Raw genomic sequence first — 22,230 nt, 5'->3', positions numbered from 1 at the left:
GAGTGTCTAGAAAAATACCTGCGCCACTGCAGAGCTCGTAGGGCAGAGAGGTGGGTGGCAGTGCCGCTGCCGCTCACATGGTCCTGACCAGCCCGCGGCCTGAGGTCTGAGCTGGCTGAGAGCCCTTCCTGTGAAGCAGCGGCGCAGTGCATGTCCCACTTCATGGGACAGTCAGACCTGCTCTCACAGTGACGTTTCTCTGATCTCAACGTGACAGACACACCTTGTGCCATCCACAGTGTGAAAGACTGAGTCCCTCCCACCCGAGTCAGTTCTTTCTTTGGTGTCTTTCAACGGCAGGCTGTACTTGAAATTGCGAGATGAGAGGATTTCGTGGAGGTGATGGGCTGTCCAGGTGGGTGGGGAGTGAAGCGCGGGGTCTGCTACATACGGCTTTTCTTCCCAGTGCCTCCTTTCCAGAGCACTGGCCAAGAAGCGCTCTCAGCGCGAGGTGCTTCTGCATAGCACGGGGTTCTGGTGGAGGTGGGACGTGTGCCGTTGCAGGGGATGATGGGCACGCTTACTTCACAGATTCTGTCCGAGGGGATGGGTGGGGCGCTAACACTGGCAGCCATGGAGAATTCAGTGGCCAGCACTCGGTGATTTTGTCCGCAACAGTCGAGTGGCTTTGTCTCAAAGAAGATGCCTTGTGGTGGAAAGAATCATGACATCAGCCTTTTATTGACCACTTGATATCTGCCAGCTGTTCACTTTATGCGTGTCAGCCTCCTGCAGCTCCTTGAAGGAGTCTGGAGCATATGCCCAAGGGCACAGAGTGGTGGGTGAGGGGCTGAGGTTGTGTCTGTCCGACCCTACACCCCCATTCCTAACCACTGTACTGGCCAATGCCGGTTCCCTGCCCTCCCCCAAAAAGGATGCTTTTATCGGAGAATTCTTGACCCTCAAAACCCATGTACCTTGTAGGAATCGACTTATTTTATGCGCTGACTACATCATAGAGCCCCTGAGCCATGAAGTATAAATGGTATGTGTGTGCTTGTATGTGTGAAACCTCTAAGATGAATTTATGCCGTTTGCCGCCAGCTCTGGGTCTCATCCTCTTTTTTCACAGCTGGCTTAATCCGTGCCCCCGACTCCTATTCTTAGCCTGTGCCTTAATGTGCTTTATTCATGGTTATCGACTTGGATAACTGTGGTCGAGTGCCTTCTATTTTTATCATAATTAAAGGGTTTAGGGGAAAATAGGTTCAGCTGCCTATGTGCCCTCAAATAGCCTTGTAGGTTGGGGCAAAATGCTGGGAGTTAGAATAAAGATGCCGCAGACCCTGTCCGTGGTGCTGAAGGACACGTCGGGGAAGTTTTGAGTTCAGGGGTTTTCACGGCCCCAGGCAGAGCTGGAATAGGAAAGTCTGCACTTTTTCCAGCCCCGTCTGACACTCAGGCTCTTGGCGAGTTTCATGGCCCAGCCACAGGGCCAAGGGCTTCATACAGGAGGGGAGAGCATTTATGGGAGGGTAAATGCTGGACTGCTAGGCAGCTGGGCTGGGAGGGCAGGGGAGGCCAAGGGCATGCACCCTAGACACCGACCGGCTGGACTCAGATCCCAGCTCGGCCACTTAGCAGCTGTGGACACTGGGCAAGTCAGTTACTCAACCCCTGCAACCCGTGCTTTACCTCACCTATAAATTGGCGACTATAATTCTACTGGCCTCAGAGGGTTACAACGAGGATGAAATGAACTAATGAAAGTAAATGACTTAACATTTGTAAAAAGTGCTCATAACTGTTAAGTATAATTACCGTGATACCAGCGTAGTTTTCCACCTTTTACACCAAGTGACATCTTCTGCGTCCTCTGGTCTTATCCCCAGGGCCGGCTGACAGCTGGGAAATGTCAGTGTTCCCTGCCTCCCCCAGGGAGGACTTCTGTAACTCCCAAAGCCTCAGGGAGCCTGGGGAGTGTTATTAGAAAGCGTGTTCCAGGTGGGCTGCCGTAGAGGTGTAAGGTGTCTTTTCCTTTCTTCAGTTCATCCGAAATAATTTGCAGAGCATCTGAGAATAATAACGGTCCCACATATTTACAACTACTACTGTCTGCCAGGACTCACACACAAGCTGCTCAGTTTGGGGGTAGAGATGGTTGTCCTTATTGTACAGGCCTATTAACCATGTGACCAGGTGCAAGTGACTTTCTCTGTCCGTGTGGCCAAGCCAGGAAGTGAGCTCATGCATTCTGACGCCACAGAGAAGTGGTTCTCAAACTTGACCAGGTGCCCAAACCCCCTTGAGGGCTTGTTAAACCACCATGCCAGGCCCCGCTCCCGGTCTGTCTGACTCAGTGGGGCTGCGGTGAGGCCAGAGAATCTGCCCTCCTGACAAGGCACAGGTGATGCTGACCCTCCTGGCTCGGGAACCACACCTGGAGGACCACTGCCCAGAGGACTCATCAGCCCCCACCCTAGGGCCTGCTGCGGCTCTGCCGGTGGAAGGAGAGGGGCACTAACATGGCACCTGTAGCAGCGAAGCAGGGTCTTTCTCAGTATTTCGGGGGAAAGCTCTGATATTTAATTAATCGAAAGAACAGGGGAAGTATCTGTTCTCTCTTGTCTGTTTTGCCCAGTGAAGTAACCAGGTAATCCCTAGAGCTCTGGTTCTGACAAGTGGGCATATGGGTGGATAATTTCCTGCCACGTGTTACCCACCAGGGGCTCCCAGTGAGATTACTGAGGCAGTGTGTGTGTGCATGAGGGGGTGGCCAGAAGAGAGGTCAGCGCCTTGGCTTGGAATCAGGGCCCCCCCGATTTTGAGTCACAGCTGTGCGTGTGAGCTGGGGGAAAGCCTCTCTTCCCCAAGCCCTGGTCATCATCTGTGATGGATTTCACATGCATTATCTATGGTCATTTTCTTTTTTTTAAGTTTTTCACCCAGATTTTATTAATGCAATTCCATAATAACTGTGACATATCATAAAGATGAAACAAAGTGTATTTTGTTTATTTAAAAAAAAATTTTATTGAAGTGTAGTTTATTTACAGTGTTGTGTTAATTTCTGCTGTACAGCAAAGGGACTTAGTTATATACGTACATACATTCTTTTTTATGTTCTTTTCCATTATGGTTTATCCCAGGATATCGAACATAGTTCCCTGTGCTATACAGTAGGACCTTGTTGTTTGTCTATTCTGTATGTAACAGTTTGGGTCTGCTAACCTCAAACTCCCACTCCATCCCTCCCCCCGGCTTTGGTAAACACCAGTCTGTTCTCTAGGTCTGTGAGTCTGTTTCTGTTTCATAGATAGGTTCATTTGTGCCGTAGTTTAGATTCCGCATGGATGTCACGTGGTGTTGTCTTTCTCTTTCTGACTTACTTCACTTAGTACGATAATCTCTAGCTGCATCCACATTGCTGCAAATGGCATTATTTTGTTATTTTTTATGGCTGAGTAGTATTCCACTGTATATATGTATATGGTCATCTTCTTAAGCTGAGTGACTTCCTTTTCACAGGTGAAGAACAGAGGTTCCAGACAGTTTACCCCAAATAACAGAACTTGATGCTTCTTTCACGTTTCCCTGTGTACAGAGCATTTTCCAAAGCATTGTCTCAAGGCATCTTACAGACCACCTTGTGCCAGAGGTACTACTACTCCTTGCGTCACCCTGTTTGTGGACGACGAAGCTGAGAGCAGGAGGGGAAGTCACTTGTTCTGCTCAGCTAACGGGCAGCAGAGGCTTCATACGAATCCAGACCCTGCTCGCCAGTCTGGTCCCCTCCTCCCCTCCCCTCCCGTCTCCTCCCCCTCTCTCTCATCTTTCTCTTTCTCTTTCTTCCCTCCCTCCCTCCCTCCCTCCTTTCTTTCCTCCCTTCCTTCCTTTTTCTCCTTCCTCTCTCCCTCCCTCCCTCCCTCCTTTCTTTCCTCCCTTCCTTCCTTTTTTTCCTTCCTCTCTCCCTCCCTCCCTCCCTCCCTCCCTCTGCTTTCCTCCCTTCCTTCCTTTTCTTCCTTCCTCTCTCCCTCCCTCCCTCCCTCCCTCCCTCCGCTTTCCTGCTTTTTGTACTTCACTGTGGATCCTGAGCTGCATATATTCCCTTTGAAGATCTCCCTGTGCCCGACCTTTCCAGTTCCAGGGCCACCTCCAGTCTGTTCCCCACTCCTTTCTTTGACCCACCTTATGGGCTTGCGAAAGAGTTCTTAGTTCTCAACAGAATATAAACAACTGGCATTTTAATAATATTTTATAGTCCTCCAATTATATCCACACTCATTTTCTCATCTGGAAGCATGAACCTCTATCTTAGGAATGATGAAACTGAGGTTCAGAGTGGTAGCATGACTTTCCTGATGGGATATCAGCGGACAGCTTAGGGCTGTAACTCTGTCTTCAGAACATCTGCAGGCAGCTGAGTCCAGGTGGAGGACTTTGGAGAGCGTGTCACGGGGGGCATGGTGGTCTGTGACGTTAAGATTAGGTGGCCCTGAAACATGAAATATGCGGGTCATGTTGACTTATCCTCGGGGACACAGTTTTCAAGGGCAGGAACCCATTTAATGAAATGCCTGGATCTCATCATGACTTGAAAGTGGAAATTTCTCAGAATGTGTCTGTTTGCAGTGCCAGCTTGGTTATCCTAACCATGATTCGAAGATTAAAAAAAAAAAAAAAGATGTTACCTTCTCAGACAAAGAAAATATTCATGTCTAAAGAGGCTGTTTCTTTGCCCACCAGTGCTCTAAAGCCAGCTTGCCCAGCTGTCCCCGTCCTTGGGAAGCACACATCCTGCAGGACGTTTATGATGCCTCCTCACAGATGTAAACTGAGACTCACGGTGTGCCGCTAACTTGACCCGGGCCGTTGGTACTGAGGGACAGCGGGATTTGAAGCTGCAGCTGACTGGCTCTTGAGACTGTTGTTTTCCTATAACAGCTTGCTGTTCCCTTTGTCCCTGCGGGTTTCGTACCCGCAGGGCTCACTTCCACAGGGCTCTGGGGAAGGAGTTAAAGCGCAGGGAACACTTGTGGGGCCTGGGGCCACGTGGGCGCGGCTCACGCGGAGGTGACGGAACCCTGGTTCCCGTCTCGTGGAGCTCTTGTCTTGTGATGAGACGGACTCACACAGATACTTGTTGGGCATCTACTGGAAAGTGCCAACAGAGCTGGGCGTTTGACAACTGTGGGCACAGGGGAGGTTCCAGAACTCTCTGGAGTTCCCTCTGGCGTTGTCTCTGGTCTTCTCCCTGGCTTCCTCTATTAGATGGTCCTGGAAACGCCGTGCTGTGCTGCTCTCCCGGCTGTATTCCTGAGGCAGGAGCCCATCTAGACCTCCCTTCCCTGCCTGCAGCTGCGGGACCTCCCACCTGCAGCAGCCAGAAGACGGGCTGGCCCTTCAAGGACTGGGTAACCCACCCCTGGGGCAAGCTTCGCACCGCGTCACCCCAAGAGGGCTGACCCTAGAGGGGTGCGCTGTGGGGAGCGTCTCCTTTTGGAAAGTGTTGCATTTATCCCTAATGTTGTAAGGAAGCAGGGTTCGGTAGGCTGCCCCCTGCCTTTGGAAGCACACAGCCTTTTGCTAAGATCCGAGCAGGATGGGGCCGGAGATAAAACATGGCCTTGGAGACGGGGCATCTGGGGAGCTGAGCCCACCCTGTCCCTGACCCCCGGCATCCTGGCTTGAGGCAGAGCTCCTGCCTCCTGCGAGGCCTTTGGGGACGCTCTGATGCTTTCCCAGGGAAGGACGGCTGGTTGAGGCTGAGTGGGGCTGACCTCGATCTCTGCGGAGGGAGGGCAAGGCTGCGTGCCCAGGCCTCAGCCGCCCCAAGCTGCCTCACCAGGCCATGGAACTTCTGGGTAGCCGCCAGAAAGTCAGGGTTCCTCTGTGCTCATGGGCTGCACGTGAAGACAGCATGGAACACGTAACCCACAGGGTGACCGAGCATCCAAGCAGGGCCGTGCGTGTAAGTGCCAAGTGCTGTGCAGACGACGAGGCCGACTCTGGGGCCCCAAGTCTGATCTCCCGCTACACACGCTGTAACTTCGCAGAGTACTGAGTCCCTGCGTTTCCATGTCGTAAACTCTGAAACGTAGGTAGCAGTTGCATCTCCCTGTGGAATTGTTGTGAGGACGGGTCGAGTGCACTGATGAGGGTAAACAGCTCAGAACCTGGCAGGTCGTGAATGTGTAGCGAAGACTGGCCGCCAGCAGCACGTCTGTAATATCCCCTTAACGTTTTCTTTAGTGTACCGTTAATTTTCCTGCTGTTTCTGCCATTAGCGCTAACGATAGCGATGCTGGTTGGTGTCTAGTTGTCACTCTGTATTGCAGAAATCACTTGTATCTGTACTGGTTGCCTCTTTCAACCTCGCTTGAGTTTCAAAATAGTCAGATAGAGGGGCAGGCAGGCAGGGAATTCACCCCTGTTGTGTGGGTGTGGAAATAGAGGCTGAGAAGTCTCCGGCCACAGCTGCCCTGCCCTTACAGGGACAGTTGGACCCCAGAAAGCACCCCATCGACTGCCACTTGTCCCGAGGAAGTGGCCACCGCAGAACACCCTGGGCCCTTGATGTTGAACAATCCTTCCTCGTGTGAAAATACCCGGACTGTTCGCCTGCCTTTGTGTCCAGCCAGGGAGAGTCAGACGTTCCCTAAGAGCAACGAGAAAGTCTCTCCGCTTCGGAAATCCCACCTAAGTACGAGGCTTGCCAATCAGAGACTGCCTTCGTCTTTCTTCTTCTTACTCAATAACTAACTCCCTTTTAACACTTTTGAACCCCTGCTGATGGCAGCCTGGTCCCCTGGACGCACGTGGGTGAAGGACTCGGTTTGGCCCCTGAGGAGGTGCAGGGTCCCCGCACGTGCCCCAGGGGCAGGTCAGGCGGGCAAGGACACTGTGCAGACCCGCCATCCACAGAGCAAGTTTAAGGCTTCAAGACAACCTGCCGTGAAGGACCCTGTTTAACTTTATTTAACTGCAGTTCACAAGCTTATTTGACCCAAGGACTTGGCAATCTTCCCCCCACCCCGTCACACATACACTACAAATCAAACAGGTATCGTGCAGACCAGCTTTGGAAATGTTACACGAACCCCCGCGGAGACACTTCATACTTATGCAAGCTCCACAGTGTCTGTAGTTGTTTCCTTTTTTATAGAAAGTGAGACCGAGATTCTGAGATCAAGTAATTTGTCCAAACTGGCCCACCCTTCTCTAAGGGACGGTTGCAGGAGCATGAGGGTTGCATTCAGCCTGCTGAGTCCCTGAAGTCCTGCCCCCCAGGCTGCCTTGCCTGCGACGTCCCCTCTGGAAGGTTCCACTCACATTAACTGATCTCCTTAGTCTCCAGGACTAGACCCTCCTGGCCCCGAGCTTAAGAACCAGACACCACTTCCCAGCAGATCAGTGTTTCGTGGGAGCACAGGCGCCCTGTGGGCACCGTTAAATTGCTGGGTGACAGCAGGAGAGGGCACCTCATGTGGCCGCGATGACAGCGTGCCGGGGGTAGAGGTGTCCCCCCAGCAGGGGTGTGCTTTACTGCCCCAGCACCCCCTCATCCTCCCAGCGACCCTGCTGGTGTCACCCTCCACACTTGGACGAGGGGCGAGCGCCACACAACCTTTCAGAGTGGCTGCCTTTGGGGTCACGCAGCTAGAAAGGTGCAGAGCTGGGCCAGAGATGTCTCTCTGTCTGTTTTTCTCTCCAATATCACAACAACTTAGAATGTTGAGACCATGGAAGGCACTTTGTAGAAGTTTTAAAAGTGTGTGTGTGTGTGTGTGTGTGTGTGTGTGTGTACACAAACATACACGGTTGCATCTTAATTTATAGATAAAAACTAGAAATGTATAATGTGTGGTGTGTCTTTCAGAAAATAAGACCTGTCTCGAGGGCTTATTATGAGTACGAAATAACACAGTATATGAAGACATCCTACAGGGTCCAGCCCTTAGTGTTTTCTAAATATACTTACAGGTTCATCAGTTCAGTCATTCATTGAATGTCCAGCATCGTCATTTCACAGATGGAAAAGCCCAGAAAGAGGCACTGACTTGCTCCGTGTCCCACGGAAAATTGATGGGGAGGGGGCAGCTGGGGTGAAGGTCTTGGCGGAATCCTTTGATTTGAATCAGGTGGTGTGGGAGCTGGACAGGAGCAGAGGGCTCCTGGATTTCCCTGTTTTTGAGTTGTCCCCCGTCCATCTCCAGGAGGCATGGTCGGGGGGGGTCGAGCAGGTCCCCACAGCTGCTCCATGAGCGTGCCCGTCCCATGCTTCTGCATAGTTCATCAGAATGGAGTTCGCCCCAGCTTAGGAAACATTTTCAATACCTGGTCTAGCCCAGTGGTCCTCAACTGGTGTGAATTTTACCTCCCAGGGGACGTTCGGCGATCCCTGGAGGCATTTTGGGTTGTCACACCTGGGGAGTGCTACTGGCATCTCAGGATGCTGCAGGACATCCTGCAACACCCAGGACAGCCTCCCCACCCCCGAACAAAGAATTATCAGCCCAGTGCTGATGGGGCCCAGGTCAAGAACCCTGCTCCGGCCTGGTGCTGTGCTGACATGTGTGACTCCGGTCCTGGAGGGGGGTCAGCCACACGGCGAGTTAGGGGAGGGCGGGGCAGGGGCGTCTCACTCCCACTGTCAGGTGCATATGTACCCCCTGGGGGATCTTGTTAAAACATGGGCCCTGATACAATAGGCCTCCAGTGAAGCCTGAGCATCTGCATTTCTCACCCTCTCCCAGGAGGCGCCCAGGCTGCAGGTCTGTGAATTGCCCTCTGAGTCGTGGTGTCCTGGCCACAGGTCCTGTCTGGCACTTTCTCCGCTGCACCAGCATCCTGAGAGCCTGTCTCCAGTGCTGTCCTCACCCTGTCCTAACTGCTGTTCTCTTTCTCTCATCCTAGGGTTCCCTGGGCCTGCCGGGTCCCCCTGGGAGAGACGGCAGCAAAGGCATGCAGGTACGTCTGTTCCCACAGGGCAGCACCGGGCTTGGGACCTCCTGATCAGAGTCCCCTGTCCCCGAGTGGGGTGGCCTTTGCCAGGGCCAGGCCTGAGCTGGGGCTTCTTTGTACCAGGATCTTCCCAGGTCCCTGGAGGCCAGCCTGATAGTTATAACATCACCAGCAGCAGCCGTTGCCACCAGGCATCTGCCACCTATGTGTCCCTGGAAGCTGTTTTCTCACTTAGCTGACAGGCAGTCCTGCATGGGAGGTCTTGTCCGATGCCTAGACCTGGAACCAAGTCGAGGTCCAAGCTGAGGGATTCGGTTCCCAAGTCCCCGGTTCACAGCTCAAGGAGTCGGTGAGACCCCAGCAGCAGCCTGCACGGCCAGCCGGCCTCCCTCTGGGGGGCACCCCGACTCCACCTCTGCACCCGCAGCCTCTGAGTTGGAACACAGTCTAGGACCCCAGGCAAAATGTGACCTCAACTCAGGCGGGTCAGTCCGATCCAGGACAAACGGGCCCTCTTCTCCAGCAAGGACCCAAATGGAAACCGGCTCGGGTTCTTGGCGGCCCCTGATGGGCACGCAAGCCACTATGCTTGCTCCACTGTTCTGTCTCAGCTGAGTTTTGTTGGACCAGCAGCAGGAGTGGATGGGGACTGAGGTGATGAACACCCGCAGTGAAGCTCAGCTCCTTTGCTTGTAGAAAGAGTCTCTGGGGGAGCTGGGTCTCAGCTCACCGGTGGTTACATCGTTTCCGTGCCGAGTTCTAGTTCCAGGAAGAGATGCCTCGGGTGCCTGGGCCTGTGTCCGCCGGGTTGTGACCACATGCTATTCTGTGTGTGCAGGGGGAGCCGGGAGAGCCAGGAGAGCCGGGGCTGCCTGGAGAGGTGGGCGTGCGGGTAAGTGTTGCTTTGAGTTATTCCTCTCTTGTTCCTGGTGTACAGATCTTGATGCAAAACGAACTTTTTGGGTAACATTTCCTTAGGTGTAGAGCTGATGCCCAAATGGGTTCCTTACCTACACTGCTTATGCACCACACCTGGGCTCATGTGTGTATGTCCACACATCCATGATGTTTCTAAAGGCTTACAGAAAATGAATCGTACCGTACTCTGCCGTTTATCTTTTTTAACAAGAGACCTATCTTTCCACACCAGTATGGATCGACACCACCTATTCTCTTAATCAGTGCATGTTATTCCATCATATGGATGTGTCGTAATTTACATAACTTTTCCTCTATTTGTGGCCCTTACGGTTATTTCTGATTTCATCTTTTTCACTAAAATCAGTAAATGCACACACACGTGTGCACGTGCACACGTTTCTCTTACGTATACTGTATTTTTATTTCCGTAGGCTAGATGACAAAAATTGGGATACCTTTGGCTGAGGAAAAGAACATTTTAATTTTAATAGATTTTAACAGATATTGCCCAGTTAGTAGCCTAGAAATCATAGCAACCCATGGTCCAGGCAGCAGAGGGGTCTCCAGGCCCTGCAGATCCCGTTGGGCTTTGTCAGGACACGTCTGGGTTGTGCTGGCCCCACGGCGAAGTATGAGCGATGCGCTGAGGGAATCAGTCATGTGACCAAGAGCTGTGCACATGTCCTGGCCAGATCCTGGCATGGCCGTGGACCGCGGGGCACATGGAAACGAGACAGCCGCACTGGACTTCTGATGGCTCAGCACACTGTTTCCTGTTCCTCGAAGTCAAGCAGAGTTGCGTGTGAATCCTGGCTCCACCAGGCAGGGGATGGCACGAGCTCTGCGTGGGGCAGGGAGCAGCGGAGATAGAGGGGTCTCTCGGGGAGACCTTGTGTGGGCGGCACGGTGGCACGTGGTGGGTGAGAAGCAGCCCTCTCGGCCCTGAACGTGGTCACCGACAGAGTGTGACCTCTGCTCCTGCCTCTTCTGGCCATTCCCAAACCTTCTTTTGTGAACACGCTTCTGCAGGGACCCCAAGGACCTCCTGGACTTCCCGGACCTCCCGGCCCTGTCGGAGCTCCTGTAAGTAGAGGCAGCTGTGTGGAAGGGGCTCTGTCGCCTCTGCCAGGGACTGGGACCCAGGCTCTGACAGGTCTCCATCCCGCATCTGCACACGGAGGACATGGCAGTGAAGCATGGGTGATTCTTCTTAGACCAGAAATGCTTACATGTTATGGTACTTAAAGGATCTCTTAGCGATCATGTTCAAATGCACGTTCCCAGGGCCCCATTCCCAGCTAAAGCAACAGGTTTGTGTGGAGCCCAGGAATCTGCATTTTTACCCAGCAGCCCAGGTATTTCTGACACTTGACCTAAAGAAGCCATTTTTACCAATCTGTCTAGTCAGCCGCTCCAGAAAGGGGTGGAGTCTTTATTATAAATTTTCAGCCCCTAGAACAGTGCCAGACACAGGGGATGTTTGGTGACCAAGTGCCCCGTGAACAAAGCGATGGACAAGTAGATACGGTATATAGTGAGCAAAGTGTCTCCTTGAGCCTCTAACCTTGTTTTTAGTGCTTGTTAAGAAAGATTTGAGATGCTCTCCAAAGGAAAGAAGCAGTGTTAATGGTCGTTTTCAAACAAGGCAACCTGCATTGCCTCAGGGGCATTCAAAACCTCTGACCTCTGTGTATCTGGCCAGAATATTTGGATGGAATTAGAATGGCCTGTATATCCAGCTGCCCCCAGAGGCCTAAGTGGTCCGCAGACCCTCTGCCTTCTGGGAAGGCGTCCTGTGCTCTGGCCCTGTGCCTCTTCCCCAGGCACCAAAGATGTAAGTATTACTCCTGGGATCCACAAGCAGGCCTGGCAGTCTGCCCCCTTTAACATCCTTTTCTTAGAGCATCCAGGAAGGGAGAGGAGAGAGAGGGGACACAGGGCATTCACCTAGTAACACAGGATGTACTCAGGCCTCTCCAGCAGGGCCATGCCCCAAGCTGCATTCCTGCCCGGGAGCAGCCGTGCTTCCACCAGCGGGGGTGCTGTGACCCGGCATCTCACCGCACACCCTACACATCTCAGAGGAGCAGACACACGTGCATTCTGATCTCTGCACTGTCATGTGGGGCAGTAGCCTTCAGGTAGAACTTCTGCAAGATTCTCGTGCAAACCAAGGGATTGACGTAGCCATTCCTTGGCTCACTTATTCAACAAGTGTTTATGGACATCAAGGGGCAGCTGCTTTTCCAGACCGTGGGGTGCGGCACTGAAGGAAAGGAGGCACTGCCCTCGTGGGGCTGGCATTCTGCTTGGGGGAGGCCACAGATGTGTCCTGTGGGGCTGAGTGCTCGAGGGAAGTGAAGCCTGGTGAAGAGGATGGACGGTAGGCGGGCGGGGCGGGGGCTGTAATTTGAATCCTGTGGTCAGAGACGCCAACACCTTGGCTGGCGTTTCCATCGCTTCTGCTCACAGAGGGGAGGGAGTCCTTAGTGCAGGTTCTAGGTGTTGCTTCTGAGGAAGGTGGGGTGGATGGAGGGTGGGGCAGCAGCCCTGTCCCTGGGGGAGGTGGAGGAATGTGGCTTCAAGGGGCCCAGAGTCTCAGGTTCAGTGTTGGGCTGCTCCGCCAACTCCATGATCAGACGGAATCACAGGCTCTGGGTGGCAGTGGGGACTGACTCCAAGGCCACCTTCCTGCGATTGACCAGATGAGCTCAGGGACCAGGGTGGGTTCAAGTCTTAACAGGGAGGACCTCGATGATCCAGGCGGGGGACCAGCCCCGGGAGCTCACGTCTCACGCCGCGGGGGACCCAGATCGCTGCCCAGGCCCGAGGGGGGGGTGCAGGCCGCTGTGCGGAGTGAGGCGGCACGGGAGACAGACCTTCACCGCCATCCAGGCAGGCAGGCTGCCCACGGGCCTCAGACTCAGCGCAGAGAAGCTGGACGGGGCTGTCCTGTTACTCATCTTCCCCTCTTCCCCAGGGTCTCCATGGAGAACGAGGTGAAAAGGGAGCCCAAGGAGAAAAGGTATTTCCAATCTGCTTCAGTCAATCAGTGCAGCTTTCCATAGACAGTGTGTGTGTGCACGTGTGCGTGCGTGCGTGCGTGCGCGCACTGGCGGCTGAAGCCCGGTGCAGAGGAGGCATTAGTTTCCCAGCCTTCTGAACGTAAGGTCTGGGCCCAGAATGCTGTGGGCTCGGTACCTGCAGGGGCTGCAGTCCCCTTGCAGAGACAGGATTTCGGGTTTCCTGGCCAGAGAGGTTTTGAAAGAGCCTTTGGATCCGGACTCAGTTCCGGTTGCTGCCATGGACTCACATCTCCCTCGGCAAGTTGCACAAGTTCTCCACACCTCAATTACCTGACTCTCCCGCGGAGGGAGGGAGCCTGGTGACAGCTGTGGCCGTGGGGACCCACGTTTAGCCTCGTGCATCAAGTGGTGAGACCCGACCTCAGCGGAGACTCGTGAACGCACGTTGCCACCAGGGTGACGTGGTCGGGGCGGCTGAGGCTGGCCGTGCCTTCGTGGTGAGGCCACTGGGTCACAAGTAATCCTCAGACCAGATCCTTCTATGGGTGCTAAGGCCGTAGAAGGCTCGGGGTTCTGCTGGGTGGGGGTGAGGACCGCATATCCCCCCTGACCTCGCCAGACAGCAGCCGGATCGAATTCTCAGGAATCCCAGGCCCATCTGTTGATGGGGCTCCTTCAGATCAAGAGCTAGAAACTGGCCATGTTCCAGACCCTTTTTCAGCAGCTACCCTGTTCCATCTTCCTAGAGTACATGTTACTCTAGTTTTATAGGGAATGTCTAAATTATTAAGAAACTTAATTTTTTTTCAGTATATTTGGAAAATAGGGAAAAAACAGCCTCTAATTCCACCATCCTGCTACAACTGTGGTGGCCAAGTCCCTGTAGGACTTGTTCTTGTGTGTCCCGTGTCTTAGTCACACGTGACATGTTCTGCTTTGCATCCGTCTTGTCTCTTGTTCCTGCGTGGAGCCTCTCCCCAGCATATGCTGCTGTAGACTTTTACGATTTATCTTAAACGGCTGCACAGCGTCCCGTGTGTGACTAGACTGTGATTTATGTGCCCGCTCCCCTATTATTGATCACTTCGGGTTTTTTCCAGTTTTTCATGATGAAAAACACTGCTTTGGTGACCATTTTTGCACCGATAGCTTTATTTTTCCAATTTAGGATGGTTTCCTTAGGCTGCTCCCCCAGAAGGGGGGCTCCAGGCAAAGGAAATGAATGTGTTGTGTGGCTCTGGAAACACGTGGCCCCGAGGCTTCCCAGAAGGCTCCTCAGAAGGAGGGAGGGGGCAGAGGCTAGCATAACGCCCACCTCAGCTCCAAAGCATGGTTTCTGTTTGTGTGGTTATTCAATTTTAATCACTGTAGCTTAAAAAGTGAAATACCTGACCCCGTGGTCATCATGGGTTGCGTCTCTTGGTTCTTTTGAGAGTTTCATGTGGCTCCGTGCATTGGGTTGCAGGCAGAGCGCCTCTCTGTGGCCCTCTGCTCCTTCCCTTTATAAGGTAGAGTCTTGAAAGTGACACTTGGGATAACTGAGGATCCAGGCACAGGGCTTGATGGGCAGCTCTGGTGCACGAAGGAACAAGGTTCTCATTTGAAAGCCCCCGTGGGAACAGGCAGGGTTTGGGGAACGGACCCGGCAGTAGGGCTGAGCTCCAGACCAGCAAAAGGGACCCTGAGACTCCGTGGCCAAAGTGCGTGTGTGGCCGGCTCACCAGTGATTCCGGCCAAAGGCCCAGGTGCATGGACACCCCCCTGGCTGTCACCTGTGGGCACAATCAGAGACCCAGGCCTGTGCCCTGGCCTCCAGGCCTTCAGCGTCCCGCCAGCCGCTACTGAATGCCCGGTGCCTCACGTCCTGCGCTGACGGTGGCAGCGCCAGTGAAGACTGAGGACAGGCCCTGCTTTCGAGGCCCCAGGAGTTCAGTGGGCCACACGGATTCACAGGGTCAATTCACTTCGTGGTCCTGCGAGGTGCACAGTGCCCCGTGTACAGCCTGGAGCGTGGATAGCCCTCCGCAGGCCTTGGCCAGACCAGTCAGTGAATAACAGGTGAGTCCTGTGTCCTCAGACCAGACCCCCCCTATAAGAAGGATAACTGGTGAATCGAAGGTGTGGGAACCGAAGCAAAGGACAGTAGCGTGGACACGGCTGGGTCGTGTAAGGACAGGAGGTGGATGCAGCCCCCCAGTAGCTCCGGGACCTTGGCCATCAGATCCACGTGCAGTACTGACACAGCACTGCAGGGCACAGACACCCAATGCTTGATCCCCTGGGCAGGGCTCCCCGCACAGAGGGGTCAAGGCTGTGGCTTTGCCGCTTGCCTGAGGCCCGGGGCTGGGCCAAGCCTGCAGTCACGGCATCTGAGGACCCACGGGCAGGAGTTCGTGAGGGTACCCCACCCGCAGAGGACTCTGCTTTGCTTCATGTGGGGACCATGTGCCACCAAACACCCTGGGGTCCGGGAGACGTGGGCTCAAGCCGCGCAGCACTGATGTGGAGTGTGCAAAAGGAAATGAGGAGGGAAAGAAGCCTCCTTACGGGGCCTCAGTCCCTGCATTGTAGAATCGCGGGCGGGATCTGGATTGAGCCAGACGCCTGTTCCCAGCCCTCGTCCATCATCTGGTTCACACGCAGTGCCTGGGGTTTCCAGACGCACCTCCCACAAATGTCTTCTACCTCATGAAGGAATATGGAAGGAATCCTCCCCGTTGAAGCTATGTTTTAAGTGCGTTTTTTTTTTAATGTGCTGGAAAGGACCCAAAAAAGTAAAAACATAAGTTCAGTCCTTAAGAAGCTGCAGTCTGACTGGGGGCTTGTGAAAAGCTAAGCTGATGCATCCATTTGTTTATTCACCCATTCCACGTGCCCACCCCCCAGCACCCAGCTACAAATACTTTAAATATTCGTGTGACCTCCTTCAGCTCTCTGCTCAAGCGCCACTTCCTCAGAAGTCTTCCTCGGCCCCCAGGCCTGTCCCAGAGCTTGCACGTCCGTGCCCCTGGAGCCCCTGTGGTTTTCACCCTCACGGGTCATGTGTGTCACATTTGTTTGCCTTTCACCCCCTACCCCCCCACACACGCCTGTAGCCCCCTGGCAACTTGAGCACGCCGCTCACACCCTGTTCACCTCATACACCTCTGGGGCCTCACGCCCTGGGGTAGTACCTGACACGGAGCACCTGGCCAGGCCTCATCTACCGATGCGCTGGGCACCAGGTGAGGAGTGATGCAGGAGCCAAGGTCGGACTCGGATTACAGAGGACCTTCAGTAGCAGGCGTGTGAACTTGGACTTCTTTAGAGATGCGTAGGGTGGATTTAGAAGATGCATCTTAGCACTTAGGCTTAGGTGAAGCCTCCGGAGTGGATGAAATGGTGAACAGGAAGCTGCATGGACCACGTCATGGAAGCCAGGAAATGTCACCGACAGAAAGCAGAGCACGAACACTGCGCCGTCCAAAAGATGGCCTCCTGAGCTACCTGGTCGCAGCAGCTTCAGCTGAGCTTCTGAGGAATTTGCATTGCCCGGGGTTTTAGTCGAGACTGAAGTACAGAGCTGAGGACTCTTCGCGGGCCTAGGGGGAGCCAGCTCAGCCCCAGAGGAGCTGGGCCGGCCACTTGATGTACCAGAACCTCAGTTCTCATCTGCGGAATGGAAACATGCACAGCCTCCCTGAATCTTGTTGGAACCTTGGATGAGACACAGAATCAAAGTGTCCAGCACATAACTGACACATCCACAAACATTCGTGTCCTCTCCCACCTGTGGTTCAGGGGAAAACTCAGTCTGTACACTCAGTGCTTTGTTCTTCCCAAAGTTCTGTTTTGAAGTAACAGCCTTTTCCCATATAATGCTGCACGGCTTGTCCATTAAGCTTTTGGAGTCTTAAGACTTTTTTTCCAGCCAAGAAATGCTGCATTCCTGTCAAAATTCTAAATTATCAGATCTGGAAAGGACCGCAGATAACCCTGGAGATCTCCCGTTATCGTCCAGAGGGGGAAACTGAGCCCAGAGGCGATGTGTTTCCTGATGCAGCCCGCTATAAGGCGAGCAGGTGCTGGAAACGTCTCACTCCCAATCTGGGCTTTCCCCGCAGGACACACGGGGCTGAACGGTCGACATTCCCCAGGGACTGTTTCTTCAGACCGGCCACAGCCCTGCCCCCTGCAGGCGCCACCTTGCAGGGAAGCTTGGGAAGTGGGGGCCCGCCTGCAGGGGAGCCCCAGGAGAGGAAGTCCAACCGGTGACCCATCAGCCTCAGCCTCCCCAGGCTGCACCACGCAGCAGCATCGTGGCATAGAGGAAGCCCCGCACAGTGTTTCTGGAGCCAGCCTGCCTGCGTGTTCAATCCTAGTTCTGGGATCTGCAAGCAGGGTGACCTTTGGAGAGTTTAATTAACCTCTGAGTCTCAGGTTTCCTCAGTGCTGAGAGGAACTATCTGTTATGTAAGGCTACCATGAGGATTAAATGAGTTAGTATCTGTAAAATGCTTAGAGCAGTGCCGGGCAACATATGCCATATTTATGGAGGGTGGGGAGTCAGAGAGAGAGAGAGGGAGAGAGAGAGAGACAGCCCGACAGAGAAAGATGGGGGCGTGCATAACCTGAGCCCTGCGAGCTCAGCTTTGGGTCTGAGCTCCGGCTCCCTTGCCGACTTTTCTCCGTGACCCTGGGGAGAGCTGGTTCCTTCTCTGCACCTCTGTTTCCCCATCTGTCACACAAGAAGCCTGGGCTGCATGATCTCTTAGGCTCCTTTCCAGTTCTTATATCTGATGAGTACTTAAAACAGCTTATTTTCTTGTGAACCTCTCAGATTTCTTAAATCAGCAAGAAGGAAGTTTCCATTTCCCCTTGAGACAGGCGCATCCCGCTGCCTGGCTTGGCCAGACGTGGAGCTGGGCCAGAGAGAGCCAGTGGCCACGCATCGCTAGGCCACCTCCGTCAGCCGCGTGGCAGGGCCTTCTCTGGGAGGTGGGGGCCGGGAGTTAGCCCTTGCTTCAGGCGTCTTCCAGAAGGTGCCTTGCAGGCGCAGCGAGGCGCGGAGGCTCTGTAGGCACAAGCACCTCCTAGTGATTGAGGGGCAGTGAGGCCCGAATGGGTTGTCCAGGGGCTTTTGGGCTTGGGGCAGTTGGCAAATGGTACAGTGTATCTAGTTAGTCACAAAGAGAGGAGTCCACGCCCTAGGGGCCAGAAGTTGGACACGGCGGCCCCGGCTCTTCTATCTGGAAACCGTGCTTCCTACACAACTTCGGGTGGGTGAGTGTGGCAGTCGAGCTCCTGAGGCCCCAGGGAGGACGTTCCAGGGGTCCTGCCCGCCCTGGTTTGGGACTAGGGAAGCCCAGGCCTTGGGGGCTGGAGTGAAACGGTCAGAGCACCAGCTTTGGAATCAACAGGACCAGTCTTACCCTGGCCCTGCCTCTGTCAGCTCTGGGACCTCACACCAGCTTCTAGTCTCTCTGACCTGTGTCCTTATCTAACATTTAGAGGTAACACCATCTGTCTCAGGAAGTGACCCTGAGGATCTGATGAAATTAGTTGTGAGAGCAGCTACAGGACTTGGCACCCGGTAGGCACCCCCTGAACATTTAACAAAAGGGAGTGGGAGTTTTGAAGGGACTGTGGCCATGGTGCATCCCGCCCACACCAGCCCCCAGCTCTGTCTTACGATGAGTCGTCAGTAAGACCATAGCCTTCAATCCACGTAGCTCTGGAAGGGCTGGCAGTGTTGCCCACCAGGTGTTACTGGGATGAGTATTTGTTGACTTTCTCCTGTGTGCTGGATGCATGTGGTTAAATCTTTATGGAGCAAGTGCCCAGTGGAAGAAGCACACCACACACACACCCTCCCGCATTAAATGTGCAGAGGGACACGGAGATTTCAGGGTCCTCAAGACTAGGCAGCCTAGATGGCAGGGGCTGTGGGCGGGTTTTGTGCTTTAAGCGGGTTGCGTGTGCCCTCTGCTGTCGGAGACCTAGAACAGCAAGTGGACCTGGCCTGGGGGAGCGCCCCCCCCCGCCCCCTGCCTTCACCGCAAGCCCCCAGGATTCAGACAGTGAATACCAGATCTCCCCCTCTTGAGCTGTGTGAGCCAGGATGGCACACTTAATCTCTGAGACTCAGTTTCCTTTACTGAAAGCAGGGGCAGTGTGTCATAGGATTGATGTGGATTTTAAAGGAGATAGTGTGTGTTCAGCTCCTGGTACCCAGAAGATGCTGCAGACACGGATTGAGTCTGCTTTGATTTGCAGATTCCAGGCTTCTGGTGGGCTGTGCTCGCGCTAGTTTGAACGCTGACCCCATGCTTCCCTGTGACTTCGTCCCACCTCCTATCCCAGCAGGGCTCGGAGGGTGTGGCAGTTAAAGACCCGCTCGGAATGCCGTCGTCTTCCGTCTTCCGGCTCCGTCGCCTCTTTGTCCCTCGGCTCATCTCTGTCCCTCGTCCGTCCTCTCCTGCTCATTCCCTCCCTCTCTCATCTCCTGCTCCTGGAGGCAAACACCTATCAGCACCCCAGTCGCATCCCTCCTGCCCCACTCTCTGTGTGCTGACCAGGGAGAGACCGCCGATGCCACGTCCAGCCGAGTCCGAGCCCTGCACCCTGCAGCTGTCCTGAGTGGCAGCCGGGAGAAATCTCGCCTCCGGGCTCCACTGACCTTGATGAGTAAGTGCAAGGCTGTTAAGAAATAGGGTCTTGGGCTGCGAGGTAGGATTTGTGAAACAGTGCCTGGTCAACACTCCTTCCTTTGCTGAGCCCTGTGGAAGTGCCCCCGGGGGACGTTCAGTAGGCTGGCCCGCCACGAGGAGAGCTCTGGAATGGAAGTCCGGAGGCCTTGACTTCAGTCCTGGCTCCATCGCTAAGTTTCTGTGTGACCTTGGACAAGCTCTACCTCCTAAGGTTGTCAGTTTCCTCCCCTGTAAAATGAGGGGGTTGGCGTTCTTGCCAGATCAGCTGCTCTGGGAATCAATGGAAGAGATGCTTGGGGTCCTCTAGGGGCCTCTGCTCAGACCCCACGGGGTGGTAGACATAGAAGATTGAGGGTCAGGGGAATCCAGGTTCTGGTGCCAATGCAGTCACACCTCGCTGGGGTAAGTGGCTTACATCAGGGCCTCCATTTCCTCATCAGAGTCACCCTCAAACCTGCCAACCCCATAGCGTTCGGAGGAAAAGAAGATGCAGTAGCACACGTGGAATCACTTGGCAGAGAGAGAAACTGCAGGCGGCTCTCTTCTCTGTTCACCCCGAACTTCACGTGATGGAAAGACTTTAAAAGAGTTAATATATGAGTGCTTGAAAGTAGAAACGCGTACATCATTGTTCCAGGATTTTAAAATCATTTCTGAAAGATCGGAAATATATATGGTTAAGTTTACATAGATGCAAAGTGGAGGGAAACTACAGTGCAGCCTGCAGAGCGGGGAGAGGTGCTGGAACAATCCTAAGGCTAAGTCAGTGGATTTGGGGAGTCAAGGGATCCGGGGACAGCTGTCAGTGATTAACTGAGGCCCCGCACTTAGAGCAGCAGAGTTGGGCATCTCCTCCCCTGACCTCGGCTTGAACTGTCCAGTGGGAAGCATCAGTTTTTGACCCCAGATTGAGAGAAAGAAGCCCCCCCCTTACCCTGCAGTCAGCAGAGGTGGGCTGGGTATACAGTCAGCATCCGCAGGCAGGCACCCAGGACCAGCAGAGCAAAGGTGAGCAGAAAACCAGGAATCTTCAGCTATTCAAAACAGCGTCCTGAAAGACACGCCAACATTAAAACAACAAAGAAGGGGGGCTTCCCTGGTGGCGCAGTGGTTGAGAGTCCGCCTGCCGATGCAGGGGACACGGGTTCACGCCCCGGTCCGGAAGGATCCCACATGCCGCGGAGCGGCTGGGCCCGTGAGCCATGGCTGCTGAGCCTGCGCGTCCGGAGCCTGTGCTCCGCAACGGAAGAGGCCACAGCAGTGAGAGGCCTGCGTACTGCAAAAACAAAACAAAAAAAAAAAAAAGAAAACAACAAAGAAGGAAAGAAAGAACTTAAGAAATAAAGTTATAGGGAAGTAGAAGGAGAGCTCAGAATCCTTCCCTTGTGCAGTGCTGCATCATTCAGTCATGTCAACTGGGGCCACACTGCATCTCCAGGCTGGGCTCCGGGGACACAATAATGAAAAGAGTGAACCCAGCCCGTGTCCTCCTGGGGGACGGGAGAGAAGGGTGGTCATGTGGAGAATAAATGCGAATTGGATTAAGAGCTGTGAGGGAGACACATACGAGACCATGCTGGGGAAGAACGGGACGTGGAATCCGGACTAAAAGGCCAAAGGGGTGACGTTTACATGAGCCCCGAGGGCACGGAGGAGCAGCAGAGAGCGGCAAGCATGGCCCTTGGAAACGAGAGAAGCTGCTGTAATGGAGGCACTGCAAGAAGGAACCTGGGCCGCTGGAGGCTGTGCCACAGGCTGTTGGTACCAGCATGAACCCACCTTTCGGAGGGGTCTCTCTCCATCAGCCGAGCTCTTAGGGCCCACCTGGGAGAAGGACACTGGACCCGGCGAGTCAGCCATGACGGGAACACACCAGCATCACGGGCATGGCTTGGAGGAGAGCATTGGTATTTATCCACTGGCTGTCATAAGCAGGTGTTTTAATAAGTCACCTCATTCCTTGGTCATCCGTATCTTTCAAAGAAGGGATAATTTTCATCCCCAGGAAACACAGGCCACAGAAACATCTCAGAGAGGTGAAGCAACTTGCCCAAGATTCCAGAGCTGACAAGAGTTCACACCTGTGGGAACATAAGCTGCTGGGTGGAGTTGTGTGGATGGTAGCCCACTGTGCTCCAGCAAATTAACTCTTAGGTCTGTACCAGGCTCTGCGAACAGTGGACGTTTATACGTGCTTCCTGGATGGATGAATGATGTGTTAAATGTGTCCACAGTTTTATGAGCTGCGTTACAAGCCCGTGCATTTATTTTTTTTTTTGACCCCCACGTAGACCCATGAGATAAGGAGTCTGTGTGGTTCAAAGAGGCTGTGTGGTCTTCACTTGGTCACAGATTTAGATGAGAAGCAGAGATGGGAATGTGGTTTCCCTGACCTTTAACGTAGGCTCCTTGACCCCCAATACACATAAACTCTCGGCTGCTGTGTGTGTGTGTTTGGCTCTCCTGGTGCCTCGTGGAGAACAGAGCATGCTCGGGAGCGAAGGGCCTTTGCTTGCCTTTCCTCTTTTATGACATTGACCCCGGGGATGTCCCTCTGTTGTTCATTTCTTCTCTTTCCTTCTTTTGCCAGGGGGAGAGAGGCCTGGATGGATTCCCCGGGAAGCGCGGGGACACTGGAGAGCAGGTCGGCAGGCGTTGGCTCCGGGGGCCGGACGGGACTGGGGCTTGTG

The 22,230-nt window shown here is 54.0% G+C and overlaps 1 protein-coding gene across 1 annotated transcript in view; it reads left to right on the top strand.

The window, feature by feature from the left end:
• The window catches only part of COL22A1 (collagen type XXII alpha 1 chain), a 261,283-nt gene that overhangs the window by 101,386 nt on the left and 137,667 nt on the right, over positions 1 to 22,230 (top strand). Inside the window, exons 13-17 of the mRNA XM_033842909.2 lie at positions 8,857 to 8,910; positions 9,743 to 9,796; positions 10,855 to 10,908; positions 12,806 to 12,850; positions 22,131 to 22,184. Coding sequence (XP_033698800.1) covers positions 8,857 to 8,910; positions 9,743 to 9,796; positions 10,855 to 10,908; positions 12,806 to 12,850; positions 22,131 to 22,184 — 261 coding nt within the window. The remainder of the gene's footprint in view (positions 1 to 8,856; positions 8,911 to 9,742; positions 9,797 to 10,854; positions 10,909 to 12,805; positions 12,851 to 22,130; positions 22,185 to 22,230) is intronic.

This window comes from Tursiops truncatus, chromosome 17 (genome assembly GCF_011762595.2).
Source record: "Tursiops truncatus isolate mTurTru1 chromosome 17, mTurTru1.mat.Y, whole genome shotgun sequence".
Lineage (NCBI taxonomy): Eukaryota > Metazoa > Chordata > Mammalia > Artiodactyla > Delphinidae > Tursiops > Tursiops truncatus.
This window is presented reverse-complemented; position numbering and strand designations above follow the sequence as displayed.